Source organism: Heloderma suspectum, chromosome 10 (genome assembly GCF_057233095.1).
Source record: "Heloderma suspectum isolate Gila_16-S chromosome 10, 16-S_ref, whole genome shotgun sequence".
Classification (NCBI taxonomy): domain Eukaryota; kingdom Metazoa; phylum Chordata; class Lepidosauria; order Squamata; family Helodermatidae; genus Heloderma; species Heloderma suspectum.
The window spans coordinates 4,319,032-4,332,028 of record NC_139467.1 but is presented as its reverse complement, the minus strand read 5'-3'; the positions used below and the strand labels follow the sequence as shown (position 1 = coordinate 4,332,028).

General features: G+C 44.4%; 1 protein-coding gene across 2 annotated transcripts in view; it reads right to left on the bottom strand.

Moving 5' to 3' along the window:
• The window catches only part of DLL3 (delta like canonical Notch ligand 3), a 160,653-nt gene that overhangs the window by 127,458 nt on the left and 20,198 nt on the right, over positions 1 to 12,997 (bottom strand). For both annotated transcript variants that reach the window (XM_084814690.1, XM_084814691.1), the window contains exon 6: positions 874 to 1,090. In XM_084814690.1, the coding sequence (XP_084670816.1) occupies positions 874 to 1,090 (217 nt within the window). The remainder of the gene's footprint in view (positions 1 to 873; positions 1,091 to 12,997) is intronic.

The window sequence follows — 12,997 nt, the reverse complement described above, 5'->3', positions numbered from 1 at the left end:
CAGTGCAGGCTGTATCAGGGAATCCTGGTGCATGCTTACTCTTTCCCTGTGGATGGTGTCATTGCTCCTACATATAGTGTGTGTTTTGGGGTGGGGGGATGATCAAGAGGCATAATGTAGTGGAAGAGAGCACACTTTAACCCTTCCTGTAGCATACTAGCATGTCCTGGCACACAGTTTGGAAATTCAGTAAGGCAGCCTTTGCAATGTTTATCTTAATGGCCAATTTATAACCATTGGTTTTTAACAATAAATGCAAAAACACTGTCTTAACTGCCAGCTAGTTCACTAGATCTTCTGCAACAAACCTGTAAACACTTTCAACAAAACAGAATAGGAACTGATAGATAAGGGGCATGTCTACACTATGAACATAGACCAGTTATTATATATAGCTACTAGTCATAATTGGCTACGTGTTTCCCCCAGTATCTCAGGCAGTATGTCTCTCAATACCAGTTGCTGGGGAACATGAGCAGAAAGGTGCTGTTTCAGTCATGCCCTTTTTGTGGGTTTTTCATAGGCATTTGGTCAGCCACTGTGTGAACAGAATACTGGATCAGATGGACCTTTGGTCTGATCCAGCATGGCTCTTCTTATGTTCTCATGATTTAACTATTGCATGTCCCTTTTAAAGAACCACAGGAATCTTAATTCTATCATGGAACCTAGACACAGTATTATTTTTAAAAATACAATTCCATGGACATCTGTGTATGTGCTACATAGATGTGGCCTAGGTCACAATAAGGTGGTAGTTTACATCTTATAAACATGTGTAACAAAGAAAATATGCCACTGTGATACTCAAAACTCAGATCAGCCTCCCCCATTAGTGTAGCGAAGTATCTGAGAGGGGAAAGGAACACTTACTGTTCAAACAGGGGTTGTTACTGCACCGGTCTATTTTTTTCTCACAATTGGAACCATGGTAGCTCACTGGGCAGTAGCAAGTGTACCCGCCCATGTGTTTTTCAGCGCAGGTCCCACCATTGAAACAAGGCCCATCAGCACAGGTCATGGCACTGACTTCACAGTTCTTGCCATAAAAACCTTGAGGACAGGTGCATTTGTAGTCATTCTCCAAGTCCTGCAAAAAAAAAAAAAGGACCAACACTCAACTGATCAGGATGTTTTGTCTTGGACAGAAATGACTGACGCACAATTCATATGGGTTGTCCCCTGTGTAAGACCACCAGCAATGCAAGATTAGCCTGGGCCCCAAGTGGTTACAAGTGTCTATCTACAACTCTCCAGATTGTTCTAGCATTGTCAAACTGATCCCTATCCTCTACCTTTCTCCCTGCCCCACTCCCTTTCTCTTGTATTTCTTGTCTTCTTAGCTTGTAAGCCTGAGGGCAAAACCTGCCTTTTAAGATTTTTTATTGATGCATGTTGCTTTGGGAGAGAATATTTGTCTGAAAAGTGGGATAAAAAAATAAAATAAAAATGCATTTCATTGGGGCTTGCAGAGATATTCTTACTGAGGATTAGGGGACTGAACCCCACTGACATCCATCCCCTGATCTACCTCTGTTCTATACATACACAGTTGAAGATCTATCCATATTTTAAATGCCCATCTCACTTTTGTTTCATATTTGTTTTTTAAAAACCTGTCACTGTTAGGTACTTTAAATAGTTTGTAGTTCAGTCACATTCTTAGTGAAGCATCAAGCAAATCCACTGGAAACATTCTTTGGCTTGGCCCAGCAGCAACTCTCTTCAAAACCTTACCTTAAAACTGGCAGTGCTTTGGCTGAAATAATCTCAAAAACAGTTCCTAGACTTGTGGCTCACCTCTTCATCTTTTATCACAGATCTTATTTAACTTGCAGAAGAGCTGAGCTCTTGTGAGGAAATCTAAGTAGTTCAACTCTTGCAGTGCTTAACTGCCAGTGCTTTTGACTTTGAAAAGCTTCAGCTCATAGTCTGTTAGATGATACACAGCCAAAGAAAAATACATTATGGATTTCCTGTGTACGTAGCAGGGTGTATTGATCAAACATCATATTGCAGATCTGTCACCCAGAGGTTCACATTAGCTGTCCTGGGTGCAGGGATGGTAGCTGTTGGCTGTATCAGCACTAGGTGGGATCACAGAGCTACCCCAATACAGATACTCCCGTTCCCTAATACATACCTCTTTAAAATGCAAGCCAGCCAGCCCATGAGTTTCAAAGGTCAATTTAAAACAGAGCCTACAAAGGCACCAGTGTGCAAAGGTATTGACCTCCCACTATAAACTGCTTTCTTGGCATGTTTGGTTCTGGATCTCATGGAGCAATAGGCTATCTTCTGAGAGCTGAGATTAGCATTTCCCAGAGAAAGGCATCCTCCTGTGCTCTGCAGAGCTCTGAATCCTCACTCCCAAACTTCCATGCAGGCAGGAATTCACAGACATCTTGCCCCTCAGCCTTCTTAAGTTCTGTCCACCTTCAATTTGTGTTGTTACTGCAGAGGATAACAGCCCTGCTTTATGCCAGTCAGAATAGGAAGTCTAAGCCACCAGCATCAGTACTGGCTCTCTAGCACCTTCCAAAAGGAATGAGGAATTCAATGGGGGAGGTGGGGAAGACCCAGAGATTAATTCTGGAAAGAGAAAGGTGTGGGGGCTTAAGCCTAGAAGATTAATGTTCTGCCTTGGAATCCTCCCCAGTAATTCCTGAAGTATTTGGGTGGGGTGGTGGTTGCAATCATATTCAACAGCAAGGGGGGGATGCATTCTGCACATGCCCAGACACACTCTCACTTCCCATAACACAAAGCTGAGTCCAGGCATTCAAAGCAGGCACCAGGCCAAGCCCTAGAGACCATTAACCGAAGGCACTCCACATTCTGTAAAGCAACGACATTATAAATATTATCTCTTTCCGATGGCAAGTAGCCACTCTTGGGCCTGTAGCAAGTCTTCACTTCAAAGTGTGTTTTGTGAACAGTTAGAAAGAGGTGGTTTCAAAGACAGCCACAAATTAAGACAACCACAAGGCTGTCAAATATACTTCCTCAGAAGATCAGAAAGGACAGCTCCCATAAATCAAACTAAATTACCTCTAGAGCACGCAACTAGCTTGCTGTTTGTCTGAAGTAGTTTTCCCAAATACAGAGGCTGGACAAGTGGCAGGGAGAAGAGATGGAAACTTTTCTCTGTTCAAAGGGCTACATCACAAAATGGGATTAGAAAGGCAATTTTAAGCCAGGTTTGAACTCTCCTTTGGAATGGTTTGACCTCCACATAACACATATTATGCAGAGACAGAGAACCAAGAAGGGCAAACAAAATCAACTGAATGGTATGTAGTGACCCTCCAAATATCTTGCTCCTTGCACCACTGAAACAAAGGAAAGCTATTGCATGAAGAACCTTCAGATCCATTTTCCTCCGAAGTTGGTAAGAGATCAAAGTATATGCTTTGTTCACTAAGTGTAGATTAAGTCACCATTTGGAAGGCTGTGAGCCAAGCCTGGCCTCTCCCACTTGCCAGCCCTTTCCCCCGCCATAATTCCAGAACAAATCATGAGGATACCAAGAGCAAGAGACGCACAAAGAGGATGTTCCCTCCTTTCCTTGCCAGCGTGTGTCCATTTCACCTTCGCTTCCATCTCTCTGAACTAAAATCTTTGTGGACGATTATAGGGATGGAGATGAAAGCACCAGCGAGAGAAGCAATGCACTCTCCCTCCTCAACCATATGTTCAGGCAGTGCTGGAGACAACTAGTGGCAAAGACTAGTGGCTAGCTTTGCTATCAGGATGCTTGGGGAGGGGAACTTGGGCTACTGCCCTCTACTCAAAGCGGCCCACTGTTGGAAAAATCTGTTCCTCAGCTTTGCTTTAAGCTAACTAGAAATGGACTGAAGTTTCAATAAAGAATATTAGCCCTACAGCCCATGTTTGAAAGGAATAACTCTTTTTATGAAGAGGATTGGGCTGCTGGGGACCACTGCGACATCTGAAAGCAGGGGTACATCCAACTACATGGTTCCTCACTTTTTGTCAGGTGCAAGAGATGCATCCTTGGTGGAGAAAAAGCAGTGTTGAGACAACCATGAAGGTATCATACAAGCAAAGTAGAACTCCAACCATGCACAGGCAGCAGACTCTGGGCTTGCTGTTATTGTAGTCAGCCATTTGGACAGTAGGATGCCCATGCCAGCCAGGGCAACTCATTTACACAGGCTTATGTACATAGACATTGAATTGGGTGCAGTGGAGCAGCCTTCCCAATTCCTGAAAAAAAAATGTTGAGGTGCCCCAGATAACTGCAGAAGGATGCAAGAAGGAAAAAAAGCAAACTCATCTCTACTGCATTTATAAAATTGTATCAAAAGGATGCAGCGGTGTTGTGTCTGGAGATCTTAAGGGTGCAAATGCAACCACATGCACACCTAGTTGAGGGCACATCTCATAAAATTTACTGAGACTTATTTCTGAAGTAAACCTGCAGTCTCAGCCTTAGAAGCGTTTTCCTGCTTCAGCAAAGGCAGACAAACTCCAAGAGTTTTTTTTTTTCTAACTCCGATTCTAACCAGCACATATTTCAAATTCTTGTTTATGTCTTGAATGCTGTACTTCCAGGTAAAGTTAAGGCTGGGTTTCTCACTAGGAGACTATATCAGAACCATTAAGCCTCTGGCCACACCTTCCACATCCACCCACCTCACTCTAGTTTTGGTAGACGAAACCTGCCCCAGCTATACTTCCCTAGTTGTCAATTGCCTTTTGCCATTCTTTCATGATTGCCTCAACCTTTTGTTAAACTAAATACAACTGAATTCCGTTTCCTTCACCTACCTCTCTTAATTGACAGTCTTCTAACTAATTTAACTTTTTACCATTCACTCCCAATTTAATCCTCTGATCAAACTTGTCACTTCCGTCTTCACAGTCTAAAACCCAACCCTTTCTCTGTTGGCACAGCTCTTATTTTAGTTGCCCGGTTACTTCTCATCTGGACTCTTGCACTCATTTGTCCTTTATTCGGATTCATTTCTTCTTTGAATCTATCCTTCCATCTCTTTTCTCTCCTCTACTTTCTGTATCCTTCTTGTAACCACTGCAAAACTTGTTTTTCTCTTTACAATCTTGCACACTCTTCTGTCTCTCTAAATTCCTTCTCATTCCTTATATACTGCGGCTTCCAATCTCTGTTCTTACCTGTGGTGTCCGTTTTCTATTGTGGCACTCCTTTGCACCCATTGCTTCATCTTTCCACTTGAGAACTTGTTCACTTACCTTTTCTTTCATGCTGGAACTTTTTCTTCTCCTACCCTCCCAGCTCAGCTCCAATTTTCATTTTCCCTTTACTCTCCCCTCCTATGTTTTCCTCTTACGCTGTTAGTCTGTAACCACAGACAGACAGACAGACACACACACACACACACACCACCTAATAACTAAACACTTTATTTGTAATGGAAAATGTCCTGGCTTCACTAAAAAGGACAAACTAAATTCTAAGGGAATATTAGTGCGCGTTTGAGAGAGATGTCTGATTTTTACAGCAAAAATCTGAACAGGAGACAATAAACCTTCCCTTGCCTTTGGCTTACCTCCTCAGCGTGACTCCCTAGGCACTTTTCTCTCCAGTTAAGCTTCAAATACAAAAACACAGCTCTCCAGGGAGAAAAGTACTTATCTATTTCAAGGGGCAAGCTGCAGAGAGATACGGTCAAGGCCAGAAATACTGGAACAAGGATAACTGTTTTGGCAGTTGGCCTCTGTACACTACCACATTGAAGTTGAAAGGAAACACACCCAGATGGGAGCGAAGTCAGGACTTTCAGCTGTAATTCAAGAGGTTTGACAAAAGTGGGGCGTTAACCATTCAGGAAATACAGCCAGTGGCATACACACACACCCATCGTTGGTGGCTCATAAGTAATGGAACAAACCAACATCATTTCAAACTTAAGGATCGCCTTTAATACCTGGATGAAAGTCCTTTGCAGTCAATAACTGCCTGAAGTCTGGAACCCATGGGCATGACCCAATGCTGAGTTTCCTCCCTTGAAATGCTTTGCCAGGCCTTTACTGCAGCTGCCTTCAGCTGCTGCTTGTTTGTGGGTCTTTCTGCCTTCAGTCTTGTCTTTAGGAAGTGAAAAGCATGCTCTATTGGGTGGAGATCAGGTGACTGACTTGGCCACTTAAGAACATCCCACTTCTTTGCCTTGAGAAACTCCTGGGTAGCTTTTGCTGTATGTTTTGGGTCATTATCCATCTGCAATATGAAGCGGCGTCCTATTGGTTTGGCAGCATTTGGCTGAATATGAGCAGAAAGTATAGCCCTATACACTTCAGAATTCATCCTGTTGCTTTTATCAGCAGTCAGGTCATCAATAACACCAGTGACCTGGTTCCATTGGCGGCCATGCGTGCCCACGCCATAACACTGCCTCCACCAAGTTTGACAGATAATGTGGTATGCTTTGGATCATGAGCTGTTCCTTTCCTTCTCCATACTTTCCTCTTCCCATCATTCTGGTACAAGTTAATCTTGGTTTCATCAGTCCAAAGAATCTCATTCCAGAACCGGCCAGGCTTTTTTTAGGTGTTTGCTGGCAAAGGCTAATCTGGCCTGTCTGTTCTTGAGCGTTACCAGTGGTTTACCCCTTGTTGTGAAGCCTCTGTATTTACATTCATACAGCCATCTCTTGACTGTAGATGTTGACAATGACATGCCTACCTCCTCAAGGGCATTCTTGACCTGGATAGATGTTGTGAAAGGGTTCCTCTTCATCATGAGCAGCATTCTGCGGTCATCCACTTTAGTTGTCTTCTGTGGTCTTCCAGGCCTTTTGCTGTTGCTGAGCTTGCCAGTTAATTCCTTCTTTTTCAGGATGTTCCAAACTGTTGTGCTGGCCACTCCCACTGTTTTTGCTCTCTCTCTGATGGGTTTATGATGTTTCCTCAGCCTAATGATGGCCTCCTTCACTCGCATGGACACCTCTGTGGACCTCATGTTGGGAGTTCCAGTGAACAGCTACCAAATGCAAATGTAACACTCAGAACCACCTCCAGGCCTTTTATCTGCTTGATTGATCACGGGGTATCCAGGAAACAGGCCACACCTGACCATGCAGCTGCTTGTCAGCCATTCGTTCTATTACTTATGAGCTACCAATGATGGGGGGGGGGTGTGCATGCCACTGGCTGTACTTCCTGAATGGTTAGTGCCCCACTTTTGTCACACCCCTTGAATTACAGCTGAAAGTCCTGACTTCGCTCTCATCTGGGTGTGTTTCCTTTCAACTTCAATGTGGTGGTGTACAGATGCCAACTGCCAAAACAGTTATCCTTGTTCCAATATTTCTGGCCCTGACTGTAAGTGTCCACCACAGAGGCATCAGTTGCCATCACTTGGACATCCCTTTTTGTTCTAAAAAGCAAATAGTTTGAACTTGTGTCTTGTGCTAAGTGTGGCTGCTGCTACCACAATCTACTCATAGGCTGAGGCAACATGGTAGTTCTGCCTGTGGTGCAATAATGGATCATTTACATGTTCAAGCCACCACTTGGTAGCCACACATATGTGAACAAGCCCCAACTGTTGTAGCAAGCAGGACATCCCAGACTAACTTTACTCATTGAAAAATAAATCATCTGTTCCTGGGCCCATAGAAGATACCTTCCAGCGTGTCATATGGCCTGGCCGTCTCACCACATTTCCCAGATATAAAGACAGACAGCAGAGCTCCTGTATCTTCAATACCAGTGTAGAAGAGAGGCATCTGAAAAGTGCTGCTTCTCATACTTCCTCCCTCCTCCCGCTTTTACCCCATCAAAAGCAGGGGACACTGGACAACAGATGAAGGTGCCAGTGCCAGAAATCTAGCATTCTGACAAACATGCAGGATGCTTGCACTTATTCAATGGACCTGGTATAGCACAGTAGCTCCTACAAATCGTGATGTGCTCAATTCAGACCTCATCCTTGGCAAACACACCCAGGGGCCTTAGTTGAGCCAATGCCTCTCAGCCTCAGTTGCGATATAGGGATAACACCACCAACATACATTACAGGGCTGTGATAAGGATTGCAAGATCATGTGTATTACATGCTTTGAACACCCTAAAGTGCTACGGAAGTGCTAAGTATTACTATTATTTTTTCGGGGGGGGGGCAATATCTTTGAACAGACTCCCACATTCCCAGCGCCATATCACAAACTGCTCCTGAAGTGCCCCTCTCTCCTCCATTTCGAAAGTGGCTTGCCATACTGAATGAGGAGACTATACAACTATTGTGTTGTATAGTGTTGTAAAGGCCCGCTGGGCGCACAGAACTAGATACATCGGTCTGTGAAGACAGTCTTGAGAGGAACATCTGTAACAAGGAATGCCTGTAAAACAGTTAACAAGAGAAGCCGCTTGGAATTGCTCAGAGAAGATAGGACAGAATTGGTGTCAGTAGGTCAAGGTTTTCCAGTAGGTGGCAGCCTTTGCTAAAACAACCATTCTCTTTAAGGTAGGGGTGTACGAACCCCATTTACCTGGGTCCGCTGGGGGTCCGCAGGGGCAATCCGGTCCTCCCCCCGGAATCCTCCCTGGCCGGCTCCGCAGAGAGTCCGCACAGCCGCTGGCTGGACTTTGTCCGCAAATGGCATCCGGCATAGCGGACGCCATTTGCATCCCTGCATTTTACCATGATAGGCTACATAAAGATTTACGCAGCCTATTACGTTAAAGAGCAGGGACACAAATGGCGTAGCAGACGCCATTTGCGTCCGCAGTCCAGCAATACAGCCATGGCGGCTGTATGGCTGGGTCTTCGGAGCCGGTGGCAGGGAGGATCTGCCAGCAAAGACTTCGCACTGGAAGACAAGGTAGAGATCCGATGGACTTCGGGGCACCGGATTCAATAGAATCTGGCCTCATTGGGGTCTGTGGAGGATTTCTCCAACATCCCTACTTTAAGGACACACTCACAGCAGGAGTATATTGGTAGCACATATTGCAGCAATTTTAATATTTCACTGTAAGCCACTCTCAGAGGTATGTGTGGGCAAGCTGGCTAGTAAAGTGTTTTGTGATTTGTATCTTGGATTTTTAAGGCTGGTCTAGAAGGGCATGCCAAAACATTTGCCCCTACCCCCGAATCTGGTACCCAAATACATTTTAAAGGTTTGAGCATTCAATCAACACCATTTTTTACTCCAGAAGAAGAGGTCTAGAGTAAATCACTAGCAGGCATCTGAAAAACTCTGGATACCCTAACATGTAGGACTCTTCTGGGAGAAGGAAATGAGGTGGTGGTGATGGGAAAAATCACATTCACAGCCTTGCGGCATGCAACTCCTATCCAACAAAAGAGCAGCTGTTTAAGGCACCTGCCCTTAGGCCTCCATCCCCCCCTTACCTGCCTGAGTGCTCTTTATAGCCCACAAGATAATAGCAGCTGGAAGGGCCATTGAGGTTCCCTCACTCCCCTATTTAGCACCCTAGTGCTAAATTACAAACGCAGGAAGCAATGGAGGGCACAGGCGGCAGGAGTTTGCCTTCCACTGTGTGGACTAAGCAGCCCACATAGAGCCTATGTGTTCCACACATGCTATGCAGAAAAGGGAAGAGTGGAAGAGAAAAGGGAGAAAAATCAGCAACAGCTAACTATGAGCACTGCCTCAATTAAAAGTTTTTCATGAGTTTGAAATTTCAGAATTAATCTTGAATGTTTAAAGTTTTAATTTTTAAAGCCAAGTTGTGAAGGGCACAGAAACTAATCTTGCTAATAGTTAGGGAACCACTGCCTTAAGTTGTGGCCCATGGAACCCTGGAATTCCTCAGAAGCTCATCAGGGGGGTGTCCCAGGGAAGTGACCTTATCATTATGGAGGACTGCTCACCAGCCTTCCCCAACTTGGTGCCTTCCAGATGTGCTGGACCATAACTCCTATCAGCCTCAGCCAGCATGGCCAATGGTCAGAAATGCTGGGAGTGGTAGTCTGCCAATCTGGTACCCTCCACATATGTTGAAGGCTGGCTGACCCATAAGCAGCACACCACTGCAGGGGAGTAGCTGGGTGGGTCTGGGCTCTACTTTCCATTTCCATGGCACTCTTGAACAGGCTCCAAAACCCTCTACAGTGCATAGACCCCGGAATGCTGGTGCCAAACAAGTTTCAATGCAGGACTTCCCCCCCTAGAGTTGATGCCTCCCCATGAACTGAGGTAACATAGGGGTGGGGAAGTTTATTTCTCTCTGACAAACCAGTTTACCTGGGCCAAACGCCAGGTAAATTTTACTGCATCCTTGTATCTAAAGTGCAGGATGGGCTTTATTGCTGTTTTAAAAAAAACAAATTGCATTAACTGGAGGGGCTGATATGTAATGGATCAGCATAGGCTTGGAGAGGGAATTTAACCTTTCCTTCCCCTGCTGCAGTCCTCATGAAAATCCCTCTTGAGAAGTTGGTATTTGCACTGGGAGAAAATTCCCCCTCCACACCTGCTTCTGTTGATTATCACACATCACACCTCCCCCCAGTTGATGCAATTTTTAATTTTAATTTTTTAAAACAATTATAAACCACCCTTCATCCACAAGGGATCCCAGGGTCATGTACAGAATTTTTCAGAAATGAAATACCATGCCATAATAGCAAAAAAAGAAAATGTTAATGCATTTTAAAATGCCTGGGTAAAAATAACGTTTTGATTTGATGCAGAAAAGAAAGCAAGGTCAGTACTAGACATATCTCCCTTGAGAGAATATTCCAAAATCAGAGCACTATCACCCAGAAGGCCCTCTCTTCTGTAAGCACATAATGTATTTATATCATATTATACACAATATAAATACTATATATTTATAGTATACTAAATACATTATGTATTTCTCCCACTCTTGAAAAGGGTCTACTCTACGCACGCATTTTAAAAACCTTCATGTGCAGGTGCATGTAACATCTTGTCTAGTTTGGCCTTGTGTGGCTGAACAAGTCATAAGGCGCCTTCCCTCTTCCTTAATATCTCTCCTCAAAACCTGCCTTTCCTGCAAAACCTAACTCTTTACTCCTCACCTGCTATAGAAACTAAATCGGAGTACATGAAATTGCATTTGTGCAGGTTCTCCTCCAGCTGTTCATATCTATCAAAATTTAGAGTGTAAGCACCTTGCAGCAGGAGCTTCTTGCGCTACTCTAAAAAATGTCAGACACATACACTGTGCTACATCCATAGACTCAATCAGGATCTTTTGAGCAGGCCAACTGAGGATTACCACTATGGAAATTTACAGACAATTGAGAAAATGGATAAGCAACAGGAAAACTACTATAGATGGGTTTTCACACTGAAAAAGGACAAAGGAAATAAAAGGAAACCTGAGACATCCCCGGACCCCCCCAATATTTTTACCTCTCAGTCTGCTTATGTTCATAGGCATTAAGTATTAAGTGCAATACAAACCATTTGGTTTCCTTAATTCATGTTTCCTAAAGAGAATGGTCATCGGTGCTTCTTAATCCAAGAGCATCTTTGATAGCTCAAATGTGACCTCTCTGCACAAAGGTCTCAGCCCGGTCATCACAATATTAGACCTGAAACTTCTTAAAGATTTAGAGAGCCAGAGTAGAATTGGGGCTAGAGGGTTAGGGCTAGGTTCTGACACCCACCTAAAGCATCACACTCGCAAGCCTACTGTGCTACTCTTGTTCAGTTCAGTGTGGCTTGTAAGAAGCACTCCCCCGTAGATTATGCCCCACCTGTCTCCCATAGTGCTGCCCTCAGGGATGCCCCAGATCTGCTACCCAAGGTGATTACCTCATGGCTAGTCTATCTGCACAGAGCATGTACAGTCGGGGCTGAATTTCACATCTGAACGTTTCAGTCATCTCTAGGTTTGCCACTTCTCTCTGTGACGCATCCACTACTGATTTTTGTTGTATTTGTTAATGTATCAGTCTATTCCTTCTTGATTGCACATTGGCGTGGGCTTGCTGTGCAAAATATGTGAGTTTGGGTGCAGAATACAGCTTCCTGAGAATCTCAGCTTTCATTTTTAATACCACCAAGAAGATATGCTTGAAAGCGTGCAGGAAAACCCCAGCGAATCTCAGATGATAGAGGAGCTGCTGAAAAAGACCTTCAGTGATCAGAAGGTGGAATTTCAGTGCCACGTTCTGGCCTTTGCCCCTCCCTATGAGTAGTAGAACCAATAGTATATAAAATATATGCACCGAGTTTGTGTAATTTATGCAGGTTGAAGAATTCAGCTTTTCTTGGTGCAGACATTTGATGGGCTTGGTGCAGAATTACCTTGGCAAGCTATGATGTGGACACATCTTGGAGACAGACTGCAGTGCTCACAAAACCACCATCAACACTGCAAATAGTTGTACCCAGTTTAGCTAAGGAACCCTGGGAGCTTCAGGTATTGGATGGTATAGAAATGCAATAATAAAATAAAACAATTTTGCAAGGGTGCTGAGCCTCCTCCAAGTCCCCTACCAAACTACAATGCCCACAGCTCTGTAAGAAGAAGCCATGGCTGTTACACCAATTTAAGTTCAAATAGTAGTGTATACTCCTAAAAGTACTGTGTGATTGGCCATCCCCCTTCATGGATCACTGCCTTGTTGTGGCGAAGGGGCTTGCGTAACTCAGTGAAGCCATAAGCTATGCCGCGCAGGGCCACCCAAGACAGACAGGTCATGGCGGAGAGTTCTGACAAAATGTGGTCCACTGGAGAAGGAAATGGCAACCCACTCCAGTATTCTTGCCAAGAAAACCCCATGGAACGTATCACAAGGCTAAAAGTGATGACGCCAGAAGATGAGCCCCTCAGGTCAGAAGGTGTCCAATATACTACTGGGGAAGAGCAGAGGGAATTTCCAAGTAGCGCCAGAAAGAGTGAAGTGGCTGGGCCAAAGCCGAAAGGACACTCAGCTGTGGATGTGTCTGGTGGTGAAAGGAAAGTCCAATGCTGTAAAGAACAATATTGTTTAGGAACCTGGAATGTCAGATCAATGAATCAAGGTAAGCTGGAGGTGGTCAAACAT